Source organism: Cetorhinus maximus, chromosome 29 (assembly GCF_964194155.1).
Source record: "Cetorhinus maximus chromosome 29, sCetMax3.hap1.1, whole genome shotgun sequence".
Lineage (NCBI taxonomy): Eukaryota > Metazoa > Chordata > Chondrichthyes > Lamniformes > Cetorhinidae > Cetorhinus > Cetorhinus maximus.
In genome coordinates this window covers 9,850,694-9,878,258 of record NC_135907.1, presented here as the reverse complement: position 1 = coordinate 9,878,258, position 27,565 = coordinate 9,850,694, and the positions used below count along the sequence as shown (strand labels likewise).

General features: G+C 46.9%; 1 protein-coding gene across 2 annotated transcripts; it reads left to right on the top strand.

Annotated features, from left to right (window-relative positions):
• Nucleotides 1-197: 197 nt before the first annotated feature.
• Nucleotides 198-26,040, top strand: LOC144669609 (beta-1,4-mannosyl-glycoprotein 4-beta-N-acetylglucosaminyltransferase-like). 2 transcript variants are annotated; one of them, XM_078532148.1, is made up of 3 exons: nt 198-230; nt 14,210-14,279; nt 21,910-26,040. In XM_078532148.1, the coding sequence occupies exon 3, from the start codon at nt 21,911-21,913 to the stop codon at nt 23,441-23,443; it is 1,533 nt and encodes a 510-aa protein (XP_078388274.1). In that variant the 5' UTR covers nt 198-230; nt 14,210-14,279; nt 21,910; the 3' UTR covers nt 23,444-26,040. The 2 variants fall into 2 exon arrangements, with proteins under 2 accessions (XP_078388274.1, XP_078388273.1); XM_078532147.1 differs by lacking the exon at nt 14,210-14,279 and having other exon boundaries at nt 204-230.
• Nucleotides 26,041-27,565: the final 1,525 nt, after the last annotated feature.

Below are 27,565 nucleotides of genomic sequence, written 5' to 3'. Positions count from 1 at the left end.
GTCCCTTTAAAGGGTGGGTGCGGATGCTCTGCGGCGCTTGGACGTGCGGAGAGATGTGGAGCTGAGTCTGGGGAGGGGGTGGGGAGGAGGTGGTGTGTGGGGGGGGGGGAGAGGGGGAAAAAAAGCGGTAAAAGCTGAGGGGTGGGGGGGGGGGTCGGCTGGCGGGGGGGAAAAGAAGAAGCCGAGGAGAAGGAGCCCGGGAGCGGCGGCACCGACAGCCCGGGGGATGGGTGAGTGAGAGAGAGAGAGCGCGCGCGCGCGGTGGGGGGAGGTGGGGGGAGTGAGCACGCGGGGAGCTGGGGGGGGAGCGCGAGCGTCGGGCGGGAGACCCCGGCCCCAGGCGCCCTCTCTGCGCGGGCGGGCGGGGCGGGGGAGTGAGGCGAATCCCCCGACTCCTGTTAAATCGCAGTCAGTATATATTTTTTTTTGGGGGGGTGGGGTTGGGGGGTTAAACCCCCCCCAAATCCCCCCCCCCCCCCCCCCACACAAAAAGCTGAGGTAAAGTGCGGTTTATACTGAGGGGGGGGATGAAGCTTTGGGAATGTAAACAATGAGCAGGAGCCAGAGACTCAATAGAGAGAGAGGGAGAGGGAGAGAGGGAATGTGAAATGATGCATTTTGTGAGGAGGAGGCGAGAGAATATCAACTAAATGGTAATTCTGAGAGGTTTTGCACTGAAGGAGGTTTGGTGCTTCATGTCTAAACCTTTTGAAGCCGACAGGCTAAGTTGATCAAGCTGTGTTTTTTTCTTTATATAAAAAAATAAAGGGAAACATCTAGGCTCCCATCTCTCTCTCTCTCTTTTTTCACCAGCAAAGATTTTATGATGAGCCTTTAAATTTTATTTATTTATTTATTTGGGAGGAAAAAACACTGCTTTAGGCCTCTTGCTGGAATATTGTACCCGGTCCTCGGCGTCACCCTCCTTGGGAAGGGTGCCGAGGCCACCGGAGGGGATTCCGGAGAGGAGGTTGTGATGGATGGGACCGTGGCCGCGAGGGTTTCGGTTATGTAACGGCAGCTGGAGAAGCCGGGGCTGCTGCTGCTGCTGCTCTCTCCTCTTTTTGAGCAGGGAAGGTTAACGGGAGATTTGACAGAGGCCGCGACTGGTCGGCAACCAGAGGGCATGGAATTTGATGTATTTTTTTTTTTGCAGACGGGCCAAAGGCAGGTGACCATTTGTCCTTCTCTCAGTGGGTCGTGGTGATCTGAGGTGCCCTGTCTGAAAAGGTGGTTGGAAGCAGATTCAGTAACTTGCAAAAGGGGGATTTTTGGTAAATTATTGAGCAGGAGAAATTTGCAGGGGAGTGGGACTGATCTTTCAGAGAGCCCACATGGGCTGAACGGCCTCCTTGTATGATATATGATCCCTGTATCAGCTTTCAACTGTTTTTCCGGTTGTATATCTGTGTTTTTGTAACTTTGCTCTTTCATCTCTTCGTCCCCCTCTTTTTCTCTCTCTCTCTCTCGTATGTGACTGGGAAGTTTTGGATTATGTTGACTTTAGCGTACCACTGAAGCCATAACACAGGTTGACTGTGGTTTTAGCGCAATGCCAAGTTTTAAAAGATTTCAGATGTTCATTAGACAGCCTGGGACTCTCTTTTTAAATGTGATAGTTGCAGAAGACTGCACTCCCTCAATGTACTCCCCAAAATGTGAGGTTGAAATGTTGCGTGGAGGAAATCCCTGCAGTGTAAATCAGTCTGGGGCTTGTCTCTACAATATATTTATTTCCTGGAGCCAAGGGAAACCAGTTTTTTTTTTATATATTAAAAATGAAAACCTTTTTCTAGTTGAAGCCTGCTTAAAATTGACCTTGTAAACTGTAGGAAAATGAATTCCACTTGGGAAGGAATAGTTGGAAGCAGAATTTCATTTGGCCGTTTGCTCAAATTGAATTTAATGTTGTCAAACTCAGCATTAAGGAACCTTGGAATTCCTGCTCAGAAGAGTGACTGACCCTTCCTGGGACCCTTGAAGTGTTGAAAAGCAGAGCCAGATCTCTGGATCTGACAGTGTGTGCCCACTCTCCCTACAAGCGAGAGAGCCAATACTGGATATTTCCAGGCCAGGCAGTTCAGCATCTGGATGACGGAGACTTTGAAATCTTTCTCAGACCCAGTATCTCCAAAAAACACCTGGAAGCTGCTGACATGCATTTCAGAAAGAGAGTTGGTATTTGAGAAATCTGATGAGGCTCTTTTGAGGAGGTAACTTGAAGTGTTGTGGATATGGTACACATGGATTTCCAAAAAGCTTCTGGCAAGATAACTGAAGATTAAGGGACACGGAATTAGGGGGAAGGTGGCAGATTGGATTAGAAGTCGATCAAGAAAAGTCCAGAGCAGGAGTTGCTGCAGTTTCTCTGTGTGCTTGAGTAGTGGAGTTCAATTCTAAAAAGGTGGTTTGGGGTGGGGAGGAAGCAGTGATAGTGTAAATCGAACTATCGAAAGCAGCTGCAAGGGGATCTGGAGAAGACAGTGGAACGGGTAACAAAAGCAGCAGACTGGAACTCAGTGTCAGTAATTGTGAACTGCTAAATTTTGTCTCTTTTTTTAAAAAAAAAATCTTTTGAGGTAAGATTTGGTGATGTGCAAAAGCAGAAGGATTTGAAGGTTCACTTCACAAAACATTAGAAGCAACACTGGGGCCAATTTCTTTTTTTTAAAAAAAAGCTAATGGAATGTCAGGCTTAATGGTTGGTACAGAATATAAAAAGTAGATGGATTGAGCTTCTCATTATAGGAAGGATTGAGGCAATAGAGTGAGTTCTGCACAGATACAAATAGAGGTTTCAAAAAAAAATTGAGGCTTCTCCGGTAGAGCGAAGGAGATTAAGGAGGTATTTAAAATTTACAACCATCAAACAAAATTAGGCAGAGCCACAAGGCAATGTTTGGGCAGTTGACCTAAAGCTTGGTTGGAGTAAATTTCAAGGAGTGCCCTAAAGGAAGGGACAAAATTATAGAACTTGGCCAAGGCAGATGCCAATGGTGAGGGTGATGGGAATGCAGGAGGCCAGAATTGGAGGAACGCAGAGATCTCCATGATTTGTAAGGCTGGATTAGCTGATGTTTAGAGGATGCAAGGTTGGAGGCTAACCAGGAGAGCATTGGCAGTAGCTTTTAGCTTTTTGTTTTTATCAGAGCATTGGAATAGCTGAGTCTGGGGGGTAATCAAAGGTTTTGGTTTTCCCATTATTTATGTTCCCCCAACAATGGATGTTGGACAAAGCAGTCTGACAAATCGGAGGCAGAGGAGTGGTTGAGAGAGGCGACGGTGAGTTAAAGCTGGTGTTTTCAGTGTTCATGTGGGACCTGAGGTTGTGTGTGTTCGGTTGATGTCAGATGAAGATGGGGTTAGGAGGGGGCCAAGGATAGATCCTTGGGGACTCTGGAGGTAACAGTGTGGGAGGAGAAAGAGAAGCCATTGGAAGTGGATTCCCTGGCTACTACTTGAGAAATAGGAATGGAATCAGATGAGGGTAACCAGGCAGCAAAGGAGGAGGCGTCTCATCCTGCAGCCCCTGTTAAAATTGAGCTCATGGAAAACTCTGCTGCTCATATCCTGACGTGCACTAAATTCCGTTCATCCATCATCCTGTGCTTGCTGACCCCGAGCCTGGCAAAACTTCAATTTTTCTAATCCCTCCATGGCCTTTTGCCTTTCTATCTCTGTTACCTCCTGCAGCCCTACAACCCTCTTGAGAGATCTGCACCTTTCCAATTATGCCTTTGGAGCATTCCTGATTTCAATCACTTCACTATTGGCGGCCGTGCCTTCAGCTGCCTTGGCCCCAGGCTCTGGAATTCCATTCTAAACTCCTTCACCCTAAAGTATAAACCTTCAGCACAGTAAATGCTCTATACATACATGTCTATTCGTAGTTTGCCAAACGTGCGGAAACATGTTGGTATTGAGATCAAAACTGGTTGGGGCCACTGATTTTGGAGTATGGATATTCTCAGTTTCCATGTGCTGTGTAACCGGTAGACTGTCATCTTTATAAAGAATGTTTCCTATTGTCGATGGTGCACAGAAAGACCAGGGGTGGGGCACAGCTGTGATGTCAGAATGGCTGAATGATGTCAGAATGAAAATGATATTTCACAAAGTAACCCATTGTTGTAAACTTTTCCTTCGGATGGCATTCCCTTTCAAACTTGGACATCTCATTCATGTCAGAATATCCCATGGCTGCGTGTGAGTAACATGCCCCCACCTACCGCTTTCCCTTCCCAATCTGCACCTATTTATCATGTGTTGCTCACTTTGACCTATGTGAAATCACTTGAAAGAAGCACGTAAGGCCTTCCAAATCTGTCGAATTGTGTCAAGTTCCCTGGATTGGTCAGTTAGCAGATCCACCACTTGGTGTGATAGAGCTTAGACCAGCAGGTACCACATCTCACCTGTTGGGAGCATTGGGGATGCTACACTTAGTTCCCAAGCTGGAGGGTCTGGAGCAGAGTAATTGGCCAGGGTTCCTTTTCTTAACCATTAGCGGTGACCCCCTAATGTGGGTTTCTGGACCCTAAGCCTGGCTAACACACTTTTCCCCCATTGGTAAATAACCTGCTGACGTTGATTGTCTCTGCTTGGCTGCAGAGTTAGTTGACACTCTCTTATGTAATTATAACCCCCAAAGGGCTGGGATCTTGGGAAGGGGAGAAAGCGGTGAGGGAGGATGGGTCAAACACTTCATTGCTCGGTGTTTGGCTTCAAGGTCAGTGTGTTTTGACCATTGCTCATCGGTGGTTTAGCCAAACCTTACATCCATTTTGTCTCTAAAGAAAGACTTTTTCATTTGTATAGCACCTTGGACTTTACAATCAATGGACTTTACAGTCAGTGAGGTGGTACGTGAAGTGTAATCACTATTGTGATGTAGTGTAAACAGCAGCCGTTTTTGAAAAGCAAGGTCTCACAAACTGTGATAATCGCCAGATAATCTGTTTTCATATGTTGGTTGAGGGATAAATATTGGCCAGGCCTCTTGGGCGGGGGGGGGAACTCCTCTGCTTCTCTTCAAAGTAGTGCCAGGGGATTTTTTTTTTACACGTACCTGAAAGAGCAGATGGGACCTTTGTTTTAACATGTCATTTTGAGCGATGGCACCTCTGACAGTGCACCACTCCCTCAGAAATGGCGCTGAAACGTTGGCCTCAGTTGTGTTCAGATCGCTGGTATGCAAATTGAACTGAGAACCTTGTGCTGAGTCTTGCTCACTGAGCCACATCTGACACTCCCAAACCTGGCCAAGTGTTCGAATAACTGCCTCATTTCCTGTTCTCCTTGTAATAACCTCTCCAACTATCTGAGTGGCTTCACTTCCTCTTTCATCACTACAACTGTGTTTATTTCAAACTTTGTTTGTTTCCTAGTGGGCTTGACCCATTAACCAAACGTAAGCATAATGCTGCACTGCAAGTAATGTATTGCATGTGACAGCCCCTACACTCTTCTGAGGATCCATGGCCAGTGAGAAGGAAATTCTTTTCTCTTCCTCCAGAATGGTGCCTGTCCTGTGTTTGGCTTATTTCATCTACTTTCCCAACTCTCAGACCCACCTTGTTTGCTCACAAGCAGAGCAGTTACAGACACACAAAGAACGAGAAGATCAGGGCAGGGATAGGGCCACTAATGGGTCCTCATGATAAACTGACAGGTAATGACAGTGAAATGGCAGAGATATTAATAATTGCATTGCTTCACCATTTGTCAGGGAAACATGACATTCACGAGATCAAAAAATATTTCGCTATATCTAAGATGAGGAGAGATTATTGATAAAAACTAGACTTGGAGGATAAAACCCCTGATCTGGGTGGGTTCTACCTGTACATATTAAAAGAAGCTAGAGAATAGACTGCAAAATCACTATTTAATGTCTATGAAAATTCATTAAAGGGAATAGATTGATGGGCAGCTAATCTGGTTCCTATGTTTAAAGGGAGATGGAACTATGGATCAGTTATAGCAGAATATTTGGTGTGAGGAAAGATAATGGGATCTTTACTCAAGATGTAGCAGAAAAAAACCTAGAAACTGAAAATATAATAGCATGGATTTCAAAAGAGAAGTTCATGCTTGGTCAACCTTACTGAAATCCTTTGAAGAACTAACAGAATAGATGAGGGTTTTTAAATTCTCTCATGGGGCGTGGGTGTTGCTGGCTAGGCCAGCATTTTTATTGTCCATCCCTAATTGTCCCTGAGAGGGTGGTGGTGGTGAACTGCCTTCTTGAACAGAAAGTCTAATTTACTTGGATATTCAAGCAACCTTCAATTCCTTATTTCCTTTGACAGCACTTTCCAAACCCGTGACCTCTATCTCCTAGAGGGACAAGGGCAGCAGATGCATGGGAACACCAGCACCTGGAAGTTCCCCTCCAAGTCACTCACTAGCCTGACTTGGAAATATATCGCTGTTCCTTCACTGTCGCTGGATCAAAATCCTGGAACGTCCTAACAGCACTGTGGGTGTACCTACAACACATGAACTGTAGCGGTCCAAGAAGGCAGCTCACCACCATCTTCACAAGGGCAATAAATGCTGGTTTAGCCAGTGACGCCCACACCCTGTGAATGAATATTTTTTTTAAAACCGTCTCGTGATCATGGTCAGAGCACATGGAGACAGGGGGCAAGTTGCAGAATAGTTTATAATCTGGCTACAAAACAGAGAACAGGGTAGGGCTTACTCAGGTGGGAAGTGGTGTTGACAAGGGGTCAGTGTTGGGACTACTTCACCATTTACATTAACAGATTAGGCTGCAGAAACGAAGCACAATTTCAGAATTTAGAGTGTAGATGACATTAAATTAATACATAGGAGGACTGCCACAAAATGCAAAACAACATGAATAAACTTGCAGCATTGTGTGCAAATGACATTTCCATGTAGGCAAACGTGATGTGCTATGTATGTTTTGGCGGGAGGAATAAATGGAGAGTGCAAATGGAATTAAGAAGCAGAGAGACACCTAGGGGTACAGATTCTCAAATCATAAAGCAGCAACCCATGTTAGCAAAATTCAAACCAAGCACCGGGGTTCAATTCTAGAGAGACAGAATTGAAAAGTGGAGAAGTGATAGTAAATGTACAGAATCTTGGTTAGACCCCACAGAGTACGGTGCACAGTTCTGGTGTCCATAAATTTACAAAAAGGATACAGAGACACTGGTGCAGATGCAAAATGTTTATTCAAATGATATTAGAACTGAAAGGTTAAATCTATTGAGAAATATGGAACAGGTTTATTTCTCCAGGCAAGAGAAGGCTGAAGATTTTGATGGGGTAGATATAGAGAAATGGAGTAAACCAGAACTAGGGGCTAAAATATAAGATAGTAATAAAGTCCTATGTAAGCCTGGAAGTCCTTCTGAATCAGGGATCTTCCATCTCTTCAGTTGGGAATTCAGGGGAAACTACTTTACCCAGAGAGCGGTGAGAATGTGGAATTCGCTACCATTGGGAGTGGTTGAGATGAATAGTGCAGATGCATTTAAGGGGAAGTGAGACAAGCTGATGGATTGATTAAATAAGGTGGATGAAGCTTGTGTAGAGTATAAATACCAACATGAAGCTGTCATTTCTCTGGTAAGTCCTATGTAAATCTGGAACCCCTTCTGAATCAGGGATCTTCCATCTCTTCACTTTTTGTTGTTCCCTCTTCCAAGGATGTTATAACCTGGAATGTTTACCTTCCCTGGGTGACGTACTGATGTTAACTATTGTTGTTGCTTCCAGTGTCTGATTATTTTTTTTTTAAGTGACACAAATGGTGCAACTTCTGTCCAATCGGAGGATCATTCACCATCGCCTGGGCTTGTACAATCTCAGCACTGAACGTTTTCAATTACTTGTGTTGTGAAGAGTGCCCTCCAGGAGAGTCAGCAGCCCTGCACGGACCTGGCTGCTCGATTCCTGATGTACGAGTAAATCTATTTGAGGGGGATGTTGTGGATTTTCAGTTGTACTGCCACCTGTGACCATCATGGTTTTCCCAAACTCTTCAGTCTAAGCGCGAATACTTAAGAGCTAGGAGTATCTTGTGCATGGATGCTTTAGGGTCGTATTGTTGTGTTCAGAGTTGTCTGTTCTATTCAAAGAAGGACAGGAAGAGTTTGCTCGTGAGCTAAGATGTACCTTCTAGAGGAACCCTTATTGAGTGGCTGAGCCGAGGGAGAGAAAGTCATATTTTTGGATTGTGATTCCTCCCCTTGGATGATTGTGTCTGTCACTGTCCCAGAGCCAGCCACAGCACAGCAGTGAGGTGGTGAGGGAGCAGGGTGAGCCGTGGGAGAGCAGCCTGAAGGTTACTGAACAATTCTTAAGTTAGAGATTGAGGCCTTTCGTTAATCTCCATGCTGTTTCTTCCACTGCCAAAAGTCAGGATTTACAGGCACCTCAAAAAGCTTGTAATTGTTAATAAGCTGGCAGTTCTACAAATAGCTACTTCAAACTGGCCTCTCCTTTATTTGCAGGTAGATTGTTTTCCAGACTGTCGCTTCATGTCAAATCTGGAATGTGTGGCTGTGACCTACAATTAAATTTTCAATGCCACATCACCCCAGACCAGTTCAGCAGCATTTGAAGCACCTTGGAAAGGGGTGTGGGCAGAGTGCTGTGGGCAGGGGGTGCGGAGCCAGGGTATGGGGGCAGAGTGAGACGGGTGGTGGGGGTTGGTGCATTCAGGGAGTTGGGGTTGGGGGGGGGGGAATGTCTCAAGACTCTGAAGGGGTAGAAATGTAAAAAAGGGATTGATGCCAGAAGAGGTGCTCGAATAATGGGATGGGTAACAGTGTAAATTAATATTGAAGTAAAGTGAAGGAAACATCAGAGATGGACAATAACAAATAAAACAGCAACAAAGTAACAACTTGCATTTGTATAGCGCCTTTATAGTTTTAAAAAAGAGGTTGTGGAGCTGGTGGAGGAAAGGGAGATTGGCGAGATGCAGTCAGTGATTAAACATGTCTGTGATCACAGGGGCACCACAGGGCAAGGCAAGGTTGGAGCAGCTGTTAATGTGGGCAAGATTCGAGAGGTTTAGGAAGTGTTGGAGGGCAGTTAATTAACAGGGGAGAGGGCAAGGGCTGTTGAGATAGAGATTGAAATCAAAGGAGGGGGGAGTGTGAGCAGAAACTGGGAGCTAACGAGACTACGGTGGGCCGGGCGTAGAAAGCCCGAACAAGAGTTGGAACATGATCAAGTGTTTGAAGGAGGAGAAGGTGCCAGAGGTGTATGGGGGTGAGATTTGGTGCTGAGAGCTACGTTGTAACTCTCAACAGTTTGGACAGGCCAAGTGACAGAAAGTGAAGCCTGGGAGAAGGCTTCATTAAAGGGCAGTGTGACCCCACCTTCAGCCGAGGGTCAGATAGTAGCACATCCAGCTCAGATTTTCATGGTTCAAGTCCCACTCCGGGGGTTGAGCACAGATATAAAGGCTGACACTCCACTGCAGCACTGAGTGGGTGCTGCACTGTTGGAGGTGCCACCTTTCTGATCAGACATTGAGCAGATGCTCCATCTGCTTGGTAGGTTGGATGTGAAAGATACTGTGGCCACAAGAGCAGGTCGGAGGCTGGGAATTCTGTGGCGAGTGCCTCCCCTTTTAAAAAATTTGTTCATGGGCTTGGGCATTGCTGGATAGGCCAGCATTTATTGCCCATCCTTAATTTCCCTTGAGAAGGTGGTGGTGAGCTGCCTTCTTGAACTGCTGTAATCTATGTGGAGTATTTACACCCACAGTGCTATTGCGGGGTCGGGGTGGGGTTCTGGGATTTTGACCCAGTGACAGTGAAGGAACAACGATATATTTCCAAGTCAGATGGCGAGTGACTTGGAGGGGAACTTCCAGGTGGTGGTGCTCTCCCATCTGTCTGCTCTCCTTGCTCTTCTAGATGGTAATGCTTGTGGGTTTGGAAGGTGCTGTCTAAGGGGGGTTGGTGAGTTCCTGCAGTGCATCTTGTAGATGGTACACACTGCTGCCACAAGGGAGTGACTGGCACCACATCCACAAACAATCAAGCGGGCTGCTTTGTCCTAGATGGTGTCAAGCTTCTTGAGTGTTGTGGGATCTGCAACTCATCCAGGCAAGTGGGGAGTATTCCATCACACTCCTGACTTGTGCCTTGTACATGGTGGACAGGCTTTGGGGACTCAGGAGGTGAGTTACTTGCCGCACTATTTCTAGCCTTTGACCTGCTCTTGTAGCCACAGTATTTATATGGTTAGTCCAGTTCAGTTTCTGGCCAATGATAACCCCCCCCAGGATGTTGATAGTGAGGGATTCAGCGATGGTAATACCATTGAACATCAAGGGGCAATGGTTAGATTCTCTTTTCTTGGAGATGATGATCACCTGGCACTTCTGTGGCACGGATGTTACTGGTCCCTTGTCAGTCCAAGCCTGGACATTGTCCAGGTCTTGCTGCATTTGGACATGGATTGCTTCAGTATTTGAGGAGTCACGAATGGTGCTGAACATTGTGCAATCATCAGCGAACATCCCCACTTCTGACCTTATGATGGAAGGAAGGTCATTGATGAAGCAGCAGAAGATAGTTGGACCTCAAGGTAGTGTCCTAGGAACTCTTGTAGGATGTCCTGGAACAGAGATGATTGACCTCCAACAACCACAACCACCTTCCTTTGTGCTAGGTATGACTCCAACCAGTGGAGAGTTTCTCCCTGATTTCCATTGAACCTAGTTTTGCTAGGGCTCCTTGCTGCCACACTCAGTCAACAGCTGCCTTGATGTCATAGGCAGTCACTCTCGCCTCACCTCAGGAGAGTTCCACTCCTTTGTCAATGTTTGAACCAAGGCTGTAATGAGGTCAAGAGCCAAATGGCCTTGATAGCACCCAAACTAGGCATCAGTTAGCAGGTTGTTGCTAAGTAAGTGCCACTTGATAGCACTGTTGATGACTCCTTCCATCACTTTCCAGATGTAGTGGAGACTGATGGGGCGGTAATTGGCCGGGTCGGATTTGTCCTGCCTTTCGTGTGCAGGACATACCTGGGCCATTTCCCACGTTGCTGGGTAGATGCCAGCGTTGTAGCTGTACTGGAACAGCTTGGCTAGGGGCGTGACAAGTTCTGGAGCACAAGTCTTCAGTACTATTGCAGGAATATTGTCATGGCCTACAGCCTTTGCAGTATCCAGTGCCTTCAACCATTTCTTGATGTCGGGTGGAGTGAATCGAATTGGCTGAGGACTGACATCTGTGATGCAAGGGATCTCCACAGGAGGCCATGATGGATCATCCACTCGGCACTTCTGGCTGACGATTATTGAAAATGCTTCTGCTTTATCTTTTGCACTGATGTGCTGGGCTCCCCCATCCATCATTGAGGATGGGGATATTTGTGGACCCCCCTCCTCCAGTGGTTTAATTGTCCACCACCATTCAGGATGCAGAGCTTAGATCTGATCCATTGGTTGTGGAATTGCTTAGCTCTATCTATAGCGTTCTGCTTGTGCTGTTTGGCATGCCAGTAGTCCTGTGTCATAGCTTCACTGGGTTGACACCTCATTTTTAGGTATGCCTGGTGCACTCCTGCACTCTTCATCGAACCAGGGTTGATCCCCTGGCTTGGTGGTATTGGTAGAGTCGGGGATAGGCCGGGCCATGAGATTACAGATTGTGTTCAAGTACAATTCCGCTGCTGATGGCCCACAGTGCCTCATGGATGCCCAGTCTTGAGTTGCTAAACCTGTTCACAATCTATCCCATTTAGCAAGGTGGTAGTGTCACACGTGGAGGGTATCCTCAATGTGAAGGTGGGACTTAGTTTCCAAGGACTACACGGTGTTCACTCCTACCGATACTGTCATGGACAGATGCACCTGCAACAGGTAGATTGGTGAGGATGAGGTCAAGTATGTTTTTCCCTCTTGGTTCCCTCACCACCTGCTGCAGGCCCAGTCTAGCACTTGTACCTTTAGGACTCGGCCAGCTCCGTCTGCAATGGTGCTATGGAGCCACTCTTTGTGATAGGCCTTGAAGTCCCCCACCCAGAGTACGTTCTGTGCCCTTGCCACCCTCAGTGTTTCCCCCAATTGGTGTTTAACTTGGAGGACTGCTGATTCATCAGCTGAGGGGGACATGGGACATAGTGATCAGCAGGAGGTTTTCTTGCCCATGTTTAACCTGATGCCATAAAACTTCATGTGGTCTGGAGTCAATGTTGAGGATTCCCAGGACAACTCTCTCTCTCTCTCTCTCTCTCTCTCTCTCTCTCTCTCTCTCTCTCTCTCTCTCTCTCTCTCTCTCTCTCCAGAGATGGTGATTGTGGTACCTGGGACATGATCTGTAAGGTGGTTTTCCATGAGTATGACTGTCAGAGTGTTACAGAAACAAAAAATGCTGGAAAAACTCAGCAGGTCTGACAGCATCTGTGGAGAGAAAGATAGAGTTAACGTTTCGAGTCCATATGTCTCTTTTGCAATCTCTCCTTTGCCTCCACCTGTTGTTGGCCTTCTATCCAGCTTCACCTGTTCCACCCCCCCTTAAACAGTATCTATTTCACCACATCTTAGTTCCCTTTAGCTCTGAAGAATCATACTGCACCCACCCACCCCTCCAACTCCCTCCCTCCACCCGCTACCCACCTCCTGACTCCCCAAAGCCTGTCACCGTCTACAAGGTGGAATATTCTCCGCTTGCCTGGATGAGTGCAGCTCCAACAACGCCCTGAAGCTTGACACCATCCAGGACAATGCAGCCCTGCTTGACGGGCATCCCATCCACCACCTTAAACATTCATTCCCTCCACCACCATTGCACAGTGGCAGCAGTGTGTACCATCTACAAGATGTGCGGCAGCATCTCACCTAGGCTCCTTCGACAGCCCCTTCCAAATCAGTGACCTCTGCCATCTAGAAGGACATGGGCAGCAGGTGCATGGGAACACCACCACCTGCATATTCCCCTCCAAGCCACACACCAACTTTACTTGGAAATAAAAACAAAAATACCTGGAAAAACTCAGCAGGTCTGACAGAAGCTGCGGAGAGGGATACAGTTAACGTTTCGAGTCCGAATGACTCTTCATCCTTAGTTCTGATGAAGAGTCATTCGGACTCGAAACGTTAACTGTATCCCTCTCCACAGATGCTGTCAGACCTGCTGAGTTTTTCCAGGTATTTTTGTTTTAGTTCTAGATTTCCAGCATCAGCAATATTTTACTTTTATCTTTCTTGGAAATATATCGCCGTCACTTCTCTGTCGCTGAGTCAGAATCTTGGGATTCCCTTCCTAATTGTGCCTACACCATACGGATTGCAGCAGCTCCAGAATGTGGCTCACCACCACTTTCTTGCCAGTTAGGGATGGGCAATAAATGCTGGCCTAGCCAGTGATGTCCACATCCCATAAATGAATAAATATTTTTAAAACTGGTTGTAAACAGAACAGGATGAGGACGATAAGGGAGTGTTTGTTTGTTTAAAGGTAGAGTCTGGGGCCTTGTGGTAGGATAAGTTTGATCAGCTGCCCAGGCTGATTCAGCTCTGGACCTTGGTGAGCCTGTATCTCGGGTTTGCAGTCACTTGTGCAGATGGAATGGATCCAGGAACCACTTGAGCTATGTAGTTCCTTTCATCCGAGACCTTGTAAGTAAACATGGGGGCTTACTGTTGTAATAAGATGTGTCCCCGCCTTTAACAAGAAACTGGTTTTCACCTTCACCCTGCTTTCCTGCCTGCCCTACGTTTGGAGGTGTCTCTTCACTCCTGCCTTTGCAGACTGACTTATGTTGCAAAGTGTGAGTCACTCCGTGCACCCTGTGCTCCTGTTTGGAGTTGACTTTTCTCTGGGTATCTGGTCTCACTGACTGTAATCACATTAACGTAGCTCCTGTCCCTGCACAAAGCATTGTGCAATCCAGGGGCGGGATGGAGGCTACCAGCCCAAACCTGGGGCGCTTGGGAGAGGAGATAAGGTGACGCAGGAGCTGGTGATAAGGTGGTGCCAAGTCTGTAGACTGTCATGTGTTGGATTAGATGTGTTCTGCGGATTTGGAAGGGCTAGGCTAAATTGTGTAGGCTAAATTGTGTAGGCCACTGCTGACACTTAATGAGGATTGTTCACAAGGCTGGACTAGTGGAGTCTTTCACTGGAGGAAAGGGGTTAAAAAAAAATGTAATTTCCTTCAAATGTTTCAATGGTCTGAGGTTCTGTATTTGCATTTACAGATATTTAAGTTGACCATGTTTCTGATATCCTGCGGCAGTCTCTTCATCAGTGCCTTTCATCCGATTCCTTGTAAGTAAACATGGGGGTTTTATATTGTAATAAGATGTGTCTCTGTCTTTAATAAGAAATCAGTTTCCCCTTCACCCTGCTTGCCTGCCTGCCCTACGTTTGGAGGTGTCTCTTCACTCCTGCCTTTGCAGACTGACTTATGTTGCAGGAGTGAATCACTCCGTGCACACTGTGCTGTTGTTTGGAGTTGACTTTTCTCTGGGTATCTGGTCACACTGACTGAATCAGAGAAGGAGTGAGGGGTGTAACTCGAGGATGGTGCGACACAGAATGTGAAAGCAGGCATTGTGCGTGTACACAGCATGAGCTTGATCGGGAAACCAATAACTGTTAAAGACTGAATGAACAATAGCCGAAATCTTTGCTTCTGTGATGAAAGCTTTCTGTTTTTGCTTCCTTATCTGGGTTTTCCTGCAATGTGATATGGAGGCTGATTGTTGTTCACTCAGTGGCTGCTGCCTTACTGCGATTTCTTGTCTCTTTTCAAAATCCAAGAGCTGTATCACAGGCTGACTTCTGGCAAAGAAAGGCAGGTGGTGAGAAAAAGCCATCTGGCCCATCACCCACTCGACATCCATCAATAACCTTGTGCCCTGTCCTCCCACTCATTCGAACACGAAAACCCCTGTAATTCCTAGGCAGTTCCCTCGGACATTGTGGGTTCAGGGACCTTGGGCTGCCCAATTCATCAGCCTCCCTCCTGTAGGCATTTTCATTTATATAGCGCATTTTATATCTGAGTGCTTTTACAACCAATGAAGTCGCTTCTGGTACGAGAGCAAAGTCCCACGAAAAGTACTGCGCTACGTTAGCAGTTAAGCTGTTTCAATTATGTTAATGGGGAGAAACGGTACTTTAAGATTTCTGCTCCTGACAGTGGAACAGGTCTGAGCAGCAACCCCATCCTGGCAACAAACAAGAGGAGATTTTTAGCCCCCATTATTTTTTTTTGTCACAGACTCAAAGTAAATTCTGTTGTATTTGGACAAAGGCTGTTTAAGTTTTTACTTCAATCTATTCATTCTTTTTCCAGCTCTTATGACCTCCTCCATGCACTTTGATCTGCTTTCATTACTGTACCTCCTGTATTTCAATCCTCTCCAGCTCCCCATTCTCTACATGATATTCGTAGTGGCTGAATTCTGGTAAACCCCAGCTAAGAGAAACACCTCCCGGCTGCAGAATTCATCCAAATGTCCCAGGAATCTGAGCCTTTCCGTCCAGCCATCTCTCGCAACCTGCATTTGTGTAGTGCAGTTAACATAGTAAAACTTCACGGGAACAATTATCAAACTAAATTTGATATGAGCAATAGAAGATGGTGTCCGAAAGCTTGGTTAAAGTGGTTTAAGGAGCTTACTGTCTGAAGGATAGTGGGAGAGTAGCAGAGAAATTTATGGAGGAAACTCCTTGACAGCTGAAGGCACAGCCCTAGTGGTGGAACGATAGAAATCTGGGATGCTGCAGAGTAGCAGTAACAGCACAGAGTTGAATGTTGAATGGACATGGACAGCTTCAGTATCTGAGGAGTTGCCAATGTATTGAACCTGTGCAATCATCAAAGAACATCCCTACTTCTGACCTTATGATGGAGGGAAGATCATTGAAGCAGCTGAAGATGGCACGGCCCAGGGCACTATCGTTAACCCGGCACCAGTGAGCCAAGAAGTAATTAGGACTCTTGGTCTCGGATACAAGATAAACTGTTGTATCCCTGTTGCTGTCCTGCGCTGCTGCATCTCTGCTAAATCCTTGCTCTGGGTGGCTTCATGTTTAATAAGAGTGGTACTGCTTTTGGTCCTTCTCTGACCCTCTTTTTTTTTGTTCCTTGGCCAGAATCTTTTGGATAACAGTAACATAACTTTCACCCTTTTGTACTCCAACTCCCTTGAGATAAAGGCCAATTGGTCAGTATCCCACTAGATCTCAACACTGCATTGAGATAGCAGCAGTAGTCTTTGCTCGCTGGGATGTCTTGAGTGGGACTTGAATCCATAACCTTCAGAGTCAGCCTGCTATACTCCAATTACTGACAAGGAGAAGTACTGTTCCACTATTTACCTCAATTTTGCATATCTCTATTAGATTTTCACCTAAACTGCTTCAGAAGTACTATAGCTTTTCTAGTCTACTCATCCATTACACACTCAGTAAATTTCTCCTGCATCCTCCTCATGGCTTCACCTTATAACAGCAACTGCACTTAAAAGCATTTCATTGGCTATGGGATGTCCTGAGGCCATGAAAAATGTGATTATAAATGTAAGGGACTGTGCCTAAAATGGACTCGATGTTCAAACTGGCCTAACCAATGGTTTGTGTCAAAGATTCCAATATAGGGAGTATGATAACAAAATGAAGAATGAGGAGGCTTTAATGAGGAAGGTGTCAGGAGGACGCAGATGGGTTTGGTGTAAGGGGAGATGACCAGCTGTAGTTAGAAATGGGAGGTTTGCGAGGGAAGACAAGGAAGGAGTGGGAACGCTCAATGGAATGACCCTGAAGGGAGTTAGAAACATGGGACACAGGAGCAGAAGGAGGACATTCAGCCCTTCAAGGCTGCTTCACCATTCAATAAGATTATGGCTGAACTGGTTGTGGTGTCAACTCCACTTTGCTGTCTGCCTGTCCCCACTGATGAACAGTCACCCAACATCGAATTCCTTAAGTGTGCAGCTAGATAAAGCTGCAAAAAACCCAATGCCTTTTGGCTTTTTTATTTATAAAAGCACAGGTACGAGAGTAAAGGTGTAAAGATAAATTTTTGTAAGTGGATATACTGTTGTAGTTTTGGACTTATTAAGGAATCAGTAGAAAGTGCTCAGTTTGTACACCACTAGAGTTTATAATTGTGAGGAAGGGTTGGAGATGCTTGGGGCTATTTCCACTGGGGGTTGTAAGGTTTAGTACAGGCTTTTAAAATTGTGAAGGATTTTTGCAAGGGTGAAGAGGAAAAGACTTCTGCCCTCTGAGCTCAGAGTGAGGAGAGAGATAAGGGAGAAAGCTTGGTTAGTTGTTGGAGCAGAGCGTGCTTAACCATGGGGTGACTGAGGCAGAGAGAGACCATTTCGCTTTGACAGTGGAAAACAGATGAATATTTGAAAAGGAGGAAGATACGAGGGTCGGTTTGAGGGGGGCGTGGTGGTGGCGGGGAGCAAGGGAAATGCAGAGCAGGAGGGGGAGGTGGTTGAGAATAGGGCAGTTAATTTTGTTTTAGATGGGTTTCCCAAAAAAATTAGAATTAACATGATAAACTGAATGGCTTACTTCAAAGGCTTTGGGGGAAGAGAATTAGAACTGGTTTCCTCAGTTAGTGTTCATACCAGCAGAGGTACAATGGATCAAATGGCCTCTTATGCTGCACTTTGAGTCTGAATTAATGACAGGGTGATCTTTAGAAGGGAGAATGGAGTGTCAGGTGTCTTATTCTGTGTTTCAATGATGTACATGGTTTTACAATGCCTTTATGTGCCTCCCAGTGGTACAATATTTTTAAATTGACATTGAATATTATAGGGCAATAATTGGGAAACAATGGACGGTCATTGTGTATATCCCATTAGCAGCCAGTTTTCTGTTAGGGTTATTATCACTTATGCTCAGTAGAGGGTTTGGCTCAGCAGAGATGCAGTTTCTGTCAGTTTCCACACAAGTGGGTGTTGATCAAGAAGGTTGGCTGAGTTCTCAGCATTCCTCTTTTTTTCCTCCCCCTCTATCGACACTGAAGTAGCATCAGGTAGGCAGCCTATAAGGTAAGATTACACATGCTCGCTCTTTGTCTCTCTCTCTCTCTCTCTCTCTCGCACAAGCTCTTTTTCCTCCTCCCTCCCCTCCCTCCACCCAAGTTCCAGCTCAGGTGGGCTCTTTGCTGAAGGCAGAAGTGCACCATTCCTTTGTGAGGTTGATATTCAGAGACTTGGTCTGCTTGACAGGTTGCGGCCAATGCCTTTCCGGTAAACAGGGGAAAATCCCTTCGAGGAGGGCTTTTTGCAGGCCCTGGTTAGATCTGATCTGGAGTCCTGTGTACAGTTCTGGGTGTGCCCTGCAGTTTCGTGGTATGTTACCAGAGTTAGATTGAGGTGAAATAAACTAAGAAGGTAAGCTGGAGTGGAAGATTCTAAAAGGAGCTGCTCCTCACCTGTTAGTGAGCCTTATCAGCAGTAAACACAGGAGAGAAACAATCTGTGATTGGAGGAGCAGCAAACACCAATAGCACTGAGTTTGCCAGGACAGGGGTGGGGTCTGTTCAAACAGCACTAATTTTTCCCCTCGCCACCTGTCTGTAAACAGAGGTGTTTTGACTTGTTTCGTTTTTGATAAACGATGGTGTATTTCCCAACCCCTCGGTTTTTGTGATCCAGTTCCTACTAATAACCCCACGGCAAACTTGAGATAGGATGAACTTTTTTTTTTTTGGAAAAAAGTTAGGTTAGTTTATTGCACACGTTAAAATAAAAAAGCCCCTCCACATGCATACAGTAAATAGAGAAGGATAGAAGAAAGAGGTTTTACGGTACAGAGCACAGATAATAAATATTGCTTCACATGAGGTCCAAAGTCCCCATGAGGAAGTCATTCAGTTTTCAGCCCGCATACCTCTGGTGGTGTATGACTCGCTTCTCCGGTGGTGGGGATAACGCAAGATGAAACAGGCACTCAAGAGATGAATCAGTTCCTAGATGGTGATCTAGAACTTGCAGCAGAGGCAGGGTCGATGGGACCAATGGGTCCGGCCAGAGCTGCTTCTGTGGCCTGCTAGTCAGGAAGGCAATTGTCTTAATAGACTCTCTGACTCCGCTGGCGAGCCTGATCTATCAAGTGCAACTGGCCTTGGTGTAGCTCCCTTTTGAAGCTGAAGGTCCCCAGGCGGCCTGTTAGCTGCTCAGAAATGATGGGCCTGTGACACTTCTGACACTGCAACATGGCTTGAATCGCAGACAGTAACTCTCAGACATAGGGTCAGCCATCTTGGCCTATGTCAGCTGAACGATCTGGCTTAAAATTAAGAAATAGCCATGAGGATATATTTTATATATTTTTTAAAAATGGTGTTAGGTTGTGTTCCGTCCCAATTTTTCCACAGATAACCTTCAAGGTCTTGTCCATTTTTGCTGCGAGCAAGCTCTTTATAATTTGACACACACTCCCTGGACCCCTGTACCTTGACATCTTTTCTATACTGTGCCCCATTTCCAAGTTTCTTCCAAGGACAGGCTCGTGGAGCTGAATGGCCTATTCACCTGAATGGGTGCAGTAGAATTTTGGAAATGTTATTGGATAAGTAATGCAGAGACCTGGACTATTAGGCCAGAGATGCAAGTTCAAACCCTGCCATGGGAGTTTAATTCGATTTAATTAATAAATCTGGAACGTGAAGCTAGTCTCAATGTCATGGCCACCATTACATTCATCGATTGTTGTAAAAACCCATCTGGCTCACTAATGCCCTTTTAGGAAAGGAAATCTGCCATCTTTACCTGGTCTGACCTACATGTGACTCCAGACCCACAACAATGTAGTTGACTCTTAACCCTGAAATGGTCTAGCAAGCCATTCGGTTGCTTTGAGGAAGGTGGCTCACCACCACGTCCTCGAGGGCTATTAGGGATGGCCAACAACTGGTGACACGCCCATCCCATGAATGAATTAAATAAATTCTGTTCCTATTTTCACAGACTCATCTGACAGCTCAGAATAATGAACACTGACACAATTTTAACCTTACTGCCCCTGAGCAGGTGGCATCGTTCTTTATACTTGTTGAGTGCTGATGACGTACGAACTGATGTAGGGGCTCGCCTACCATGTTAACTCCGACTGAACCTTGTCAGAAGATGCTCAACCCCAGAAGAGGCTTGAAGGGCAGAGTGTTTTTCTGTACAAATGGGGCCAGGAGTAGAGGAATTTTGAGTTCCTTCTGCCTTGTCCGTGTCAGAATCAGTGAAGGGAGGGCAGAATTTTGGGAGTTGGGGGGTTTGAAGGGAGGAGACCCTGTTGAGGGGAGAGGGAGCTGAGAGCTACATGTTAAAAGCAGGACCTCTAGTTCTGATTTCCAGATTATAACCTGTGCCATATGTTAATTGGCACCCCAATTCCAGCAGGTGGAAGATGATTGAGGTGAGGAAGGGGTTAATTGGATAACAGTCAGAATAAAACCTGCCCTGAGTTCGCTATCTTGGTGGCAGAGAGAGAGGTCATCCAGAGACAACAAAACAAAGCAGCAGTGCATCACACTCCTCGGTCTCGATCAGAAATCAGTCAGGATAATGATGGGACCGTCAGGAGTGAAGACAATTAGGCAGTGACCGGTGTGGACCCTCTGCCTGGACCGTGAGGGGCAAAGCAAGACCGAGACCCTGACGATGGAGTGAGGCCGTGATCATGAGGCAGTGATAGATTGGGAGGGGTGGTGGTGTGTAACCACAGGAATAGAAGGGGCAGGGACCATGGGGCAAGGAGGGGGGGGAGAGAGGCGGGGACCATGGGGAGGGGCGGGAACTATGGGGCGGGGTGGGGACCACGGGGCAAGGGAGGAGGGGCGGGGACTACGGGGCAAGGGAGGGGAGAGGGGTGGAGACCACGGGGCAAGGGGGGGGAACCACGGGGCAAGGGAGGGGTGCAGGGAAAGGGGAGAAGGGGGTTGCGGGGGGAGGGGAGTGACGGCGAAAGGGGGGTGACAGGGAAAGAAGGGGGACGGAGCAACCGGGGGGTGGGGGGAGGAGGAGTGGGGAGCACATGGCGGGGGGGGGTGGTGGGGGGAGAGGGGTGGGGATCATGTGGAGGTGGGAGTGTGGGTGGTGACTGTGGCCGAACGAATAATGTTTGCTTTTATTTTAAAGCTTTGACTTATTGAAGACCATGTGATTGATTCATTATTTATTCTGTTTTCTATGCATTAATAACATTATAACAGATCTCTTCTTTCTTTCTCGCTCTCTCTCTCTCTCTCCTTTTTCTCTCACAATAACAATGATTTGAATTTGGTTACCACCTTTCAATGTTGTCAAACACCCCAAGGCAGTTCGCAGGAACCTCATTAAACAAAATTTGACATTGACCTGATGACGGAAATATTAGGGGCTGCTGCTGACCAAATCAAGTTCAAGGGGCGATTTTGAGGAGGAGAAGGATCGAGAGGTTACAGATCCATTTTATCCAGAGGTCATTATGTGTTCCCTGGGCTGCATGTTGCCTGTCTGTGGGCACTCCGCTCTGGGCGTTGGTCATACTATTTATTGAGTGTTAACCAGGATTGCTCTCTCGCTTCTGCCTTGATGGCCCTGGTTTCACGTGCACTGTTGGAGGTGCCATGTTTCAGATGAGACCTTGAAGCCCTGAGTGTCATTAGGGTGTAAAAGGTCCCATGGCATTATTTTGATGATGAACTTTGAATTCTCCCAAGCGGTGTTGAGAGTTAATTACCACCAACGTTAGTAACTGAGACTGTCTGATCGTTAATCTCATTTGTGGGAGCTTGCTGTGCACGTTTTGTCTGCCACGTTCCTATGTGGCATCAGTGACGATAGCTCAGCAGTGGCTGTAAAGCAGTTTGTGTTGTGAAAGGTGCCTTTTGAAATGCAGCTCTTGGAAGGCTTTTAATTGCTGTTGTTCTCTGTTCTCTCCGGTTTAGGATGAAGATGAGACGTCACCGTGTGGTTCTGGTGCTGTGTATGGCAGGACTTTGTCTCATCTCCTTCATGCATTTCCTCAAAGCCCTGTCCTATATCACATTCTCCCGTGAGCTCTCTGCCTTCAGCCCTTCCCTCAGGTCCATCTTTGTTGACTCGCAGTTCTTTTGGAAGCCGAATGTAGTGGAGGATGTAAACACTGTCCTCGGGCTACAGATCACTCCGAAGGCGCAGAACGAAGGCCGTCCACAATTGCACCGAGCCCTGTTTGAACTAAAAGATGACGAGACAAAGTACTTCATGCAGACCAAGGCTGGAGCAATTTGTTTCAAGCAGGGAACCAAGATGGCGGCAGCGACTGTGGAGGGGGCGCTGGACTGGGGCCACAATGTGATCGATAAGCAGCTGGCGCAGAAGGTGGTGAGCCGGGGGTGGGGTGGAAGGCCGAGGCGAAGGTGGGTTGGGTGCCCTTGCCTCCCAGGCTGGCATGGGCCATACTGTGGGGTACCCACCATGGTCCAGTATTCCAACCTGCCAACGAAAGAACGCCTGAGCCCGCGGGCAGTGCCCCGCAGGGTCATCAACGCCGTCAACATCAACCATGAGTTTGACCTGTTGGATGTCCGGTTTCACGAGCTGGGCGACGTGATCGATGTTTTCATCATCTGTGAGTCCAACTTCACTGCCTTTGGGGAGCCCAAGTCCCTGAAATTTGTCGAGATGTTCCTGAACGGGACCTACGGTTACGTGGGCCAAAAGATCCTGTACGTTTTCCTGGACCATTTTCCCAGCGGGGGGAGACAGGATGGGTGGATCGCCGATGATTACCTGCGGACTTTCCTGACCCAGAATGGGATGAGCCGTATCATTGATCTCCGGGATGACGACATCTTCCTCATCAACGACGCTGACGAGATCCCAGCTCACGATGGCGTGCTCTTCCTCAAACTCTTTGACGGGTGGACTGAACCCTTCGCCTTCCATCTGCGCAAGTCACTCTACGGCTTTTTCTGGAAGCAGCCCGGGAGCCTGGAAGTGGTGTCGGGCTGCACTGTGGCCATGCTCTTCATGGTGTACAATGGAGATGGGATCAAGCTGCGGAGAAGGGAGTACTACTTGATGCCAAACTTCCGGCAGTATGAGAACAGCACCGGGCACATCCTGGTGCCCTGGGCGTTGGGAAGCCCACTTCACTTTGCAGGCTGGCATTGTTCCTGGTGCTTTAAGCCGGAGGGCATTCGCTACAAGCTCATGTCCGCGCAGAACGGGGACTTCCCCCGCTGGGGGAATTACCAGGAGAAAAGGGAATTAAGCTACATTCGAGAGTTAATCCAGACGGGGGGCTGGTTTGATGGCACTGAGCAAGATTACCCCCCTGCGGACCCCAAAGAGCACATGTACGCTCCCAAATACCTGCTGCAGAACTTTGACAAGTATCGGTACATATTGGAGAATCCGTATAGGAGAGAGAGCTGGGGCCAGGGACCTGCTGAGAAAGCTGCTGAGATTTCCAATCAGACTGGGAGGATTACATAATGGCCACTGGCAGTGAGCCCCACGCCAGAGGGCCCGAGCGACCGTGCAGCATCTACTGTCTGGGATTGTGCCACTACCGGGACTTGTCGCGTGCTGGGTTTCCGATCGAGTCTGCATCGGCACCAACACCGGCTTCTTCACCGCATTCACCACCTTGATTTTGTTTTGTTTTTTTCCCAGAATTTTCAGTGTGGGGCAAAGCTGATTTCTATTCGGATTCCAATTAAGATTTCTTTCGAGTACTAAACTCATTTCTCTTCTCTTCCCTGCCTCCTAAGGAGTTGTGTGAATGAAGTGCAGTGCACTGTGATAGGGCAGCAGGACCCCACTGGTTGAGTGGAGGCCAGTGCTCTGTGACTGAGTGAGCCTGTAGGGTTCTGGTGGACTGAGTCAATCGTTGGATCAAATTTGGCTCTTGTGAAATGTAACAAAAAAAAAAATCAATGTATGTTGTAAATACAGTTGCTACTGGGTCCAGAACAGGGAGTGAAACACTAGCTGGTGAGTCAGGGAAGTGGTGGCTTTTTTTTCACTTAAACCTGCTTTCTGGTGAAAGGGGTAATAACACTTGCTGATTAAACACGTAATGATAATTAAACCTGTGAAACTATGCTCCTGATACAGAGGGAGGACAGAAAAATGCAAATTGTTTGTCACTTAAGTGCTCTTAGTGCCTGCTGTCCTGGGTGGGGACATCCTGGAGATCTGTAGAGGATTAAGTGACGGAACAAGCTCCTGGCTTATTGAACTCTTTTTTTTTTGGCCCCAAGCTGTACTGGGCCAGTCCTGGAGAGGTGCACCTTGTTGCTAGGAATATGCCAGGAGCACCATCGTAACGCTTGTCAGATGGAAAGGGGGCAAAGCTTATTCTGAATCTCTCTCTCTCTCTCTGTGTGCCGCATTTCCGATTGGTGCTTTTGCTGTCGTCCAGTGCTGTGCTGACAGCTAGTCCCAAATCCTGGGGTCCCAAAGTCAAGCCTCCACATTTGGTCAGCGCCCGCTCCCCCCCACCCCACCCCCACCCAAACCACCACCAGGGTTGAGCTCGGACACCAGCCATGACCTGCCGAGTGGCCATCTCCCTGGGCAGCACAGAGGATAACCTGCGAAGCGGGGGGGAGAACATGGTGAGCAGAATGCAATTAATAACCCAGTAACCTAGCAGCAGGCACTGAGTGCAGGAGAGGGTACAATAGCACTGGAACCAGGATGGGAGCCAAGTCCCCAAGGAGGAATCTGAACAAATCTAGAAATCTCCCTTTGGTAAATTACCTTAAAAAGTTTAAAATCCTGTGAAGCCCTACATAAGTAGCAGCTGCAGTAAAATGTCGGATACAAAAGCTGGTTCGCAAATCTTCACTTTCTAAGAGCACGGGTTCTCTGAAATTTACCTGTTTGGGATGTTTGAAGTGTTGCGAGCCAAGGCTGATATTTTCACTTGGCTGTGTCGGGAGATTGGCTTTTTGTGTCTGATTTCTCTTCTGTGTAATGTCTTCAAGATTGAAGTTTCTGTGAAACTCTTTTTTTTATATATAATTATTGTTTTGGAATTAACCACTGGCGCTCAGTTCAGTGAAGTGATGCAGATCGTTTCCTGGGTTGTCCATCACTCCTGTAACAACAGGCCTGCATTGAAGGGACCAAACACTGACCACACACACCGCCCCTAACCCCCAGGCTCAGGCTGCACTGACCATCACCTGGTTGGTGTTCACACTCTGAATACACTGGATTTCCAGCCTATGATTGGCTGAAGTCAGATCACTGAAGAGGCGAATGGTGGAGACCGAGTTTGGCCAAGTTACCAGCACTAGACACAGTGCACCCCTGGTGGTCATCCTAATCCTCGCCCACAGTCAGGGCACAAGGAACACATCCCAAAGCTGTCAGCTGGCAGTGTCTAGCTGCAGTCTGTGAGGAAGCTCAAGGACGTTGGCGGGGGGGCACTGATTTCAATCAGGAACTATCCGTCTGATCAGCTCTTGAAGCTTTGCCGACTTGTGTCGTTCTAAGTTAATTGAATCTGTCAGATAATGGCAGATCATCTGTGGGTGGCCTCACCTTCTGCAGCCTTGGTTTCAGAAGCCAACTTGAAATAAAGACCCATCCCATGTTGTGCCAAATAGGAAAGCTAGCCTGGACGTCTCATGCTGACTGGAGAGATGCCCAGGGTCTGTCCCAGGACCAATCATTGTCGCAGTCAAATGAACTGTCTGGGCCAGCAGCTCGAAGATTGGAGAGAATTCTGCAGGGCAGCTCCGATAGATGGGCCTGTTTCATACTCGCTGTGTAGTTAACACCCTTGGGCTGCTCTGCATCACACCACTGCCAAAGGGGGAATGGCCAGCTGCCCCACACACACAGACACACACACACAGACACAGACACACGTACCCTCGCCTGGGCAGTCTCATTCAAGGAAGGCAGGCGAGAAATCCATCGCGATCATGGGTTCAGATTCAGTGGGTGCAGAACCCAGGCTGTCACTGTTTCAGCCACAATACATGACAGGGGACTGAATCCTAACTGTATCTTTAATAAAAATAACATTTGCTTTAAACATTTACCAACATGTTTAATTAAATTGTATGTAGCGAGCCGTTTGTCCAAGTTTCATTTATGTTACAGGTTTGTGTATCTTGGAGGCAGAAGCTGCCCAGGTGTGGAAGGCCTGTACTTTTGGTGGGCGGTTAACTTGCTTTGCTACTGTGAACCTGGAAACTGGTGCGTTTCAGTCAACTTGGATCTGCTCGCTCCCTCCCTGCCCTGGAGTAAACACAGTGCAGCAAACCCAGAGTCTGAATTGACTGCCCCACCCCGCTTGGCCAAGAACGGCCCATGGGTCTGGATACTGAAGAGTCCCAGGCAGCGAGACCCCAGTCCATCTGATATCTGGGCTGATCTGTTTGAGCTGCCTTTTGAGTGGGGGCTCCCTCCATTTGGGGAAGGGGCCTGTTCTGTTTTTGTAATATTCTTTGATGGGGTGTGGGCATCGCAGGCAAGACCAGCATTTGTTGCCCATCCCTAATTGCCCTTGAACTGAATGGCTTACTGGGCCATTTCAGAGGGCAGTTAAGAGTCAACCATGTTGCTGTGGGCCTGGAGTCATATGTAGGCCAGACCAGGTAAGGACGGCAGATTTCCATCCCCGAAGGGCATTAATTGACACTGGTTTTACTGTCACTGTAATTGAGACTAGCTTTCAATTCCAGATTTACTAATTGAATTTAAATTCAGAAAACAGGTTAGATCAGACTTGGTATTGTGTAATGTGACAGGATTTATTAATGACCCCGGGGTAAAGGCACACCTAGGTAGCAGCAACCATAATACTTTATATCCGGTTTGAAAGAGAAAAGAGGAGTCTAAGACTGTTGCTTTTAACTTGAATAAGGGCAACTGTGTGGGCATGAAAGCTGAGTTGGTTGAAGTGAACTGGATACTAGGCTAGAGGATAGATCAATAGAGAAGCAGTAACAGACATTTAAGGGGATATAATAAGTATATTCCTACTATAAAGAAAAATTCTAAGGAAGGACCCACTATCGTGATTAACTAAAGAAGTTAAGGAAAGCATCAAACTTAAGGGAAAAGCATATAACTACACAAAGATGAGTGGCAGGTCGGATAATTGGTCCAAATAAAAAGAACAGCAGAGAATGACTAAAAGGTTAATCAGGAGAAATAAATTAGAATATGAGAAGAAGCTAGCTAGAAAGGTAAAAGTGGATAACGAGCTTCTACAGGTATTTAAAAAGGAAAAGAGTAAGTAAAGTGAGTGGTCCTCTGGAGAGTGAGAATGGGGAGTTAACAGTAGACAATAAGGAAATGGTGGATGAAATGAACAAATTTTGCTTCTATCTTCACTATAGAGGATACAAAAAATATTCCAGTAATAGCTGTAAATCAGGAGGTGGAAGGCAGAGAGGAACTTGGTGAAATTACAATCACTAGGGAAACGGTACTGAGCAAACTGATGCTACAGGCTGACAAATCTCCAGGACCTGATTGACTTCATCCTAGGGTCTTAAAAGAGGTGGTTAATGAGGTAGTAGATGCGTTGGTGTTAATTTTCCAAAATTCACTAAATTCTGGAAAGGTTCGATCAGACTAGAGAGTAGC

Bases quoted from the DNA above. Each gene is read 5' to 3' on its own strand.
- LOC144669609 (XM_078532148.1), top strand. From the start codon at position 21,911: ATGAAGATGAGACGTCACCGTGTGGTTCTGGTGCTGTGTATGGCAGGA.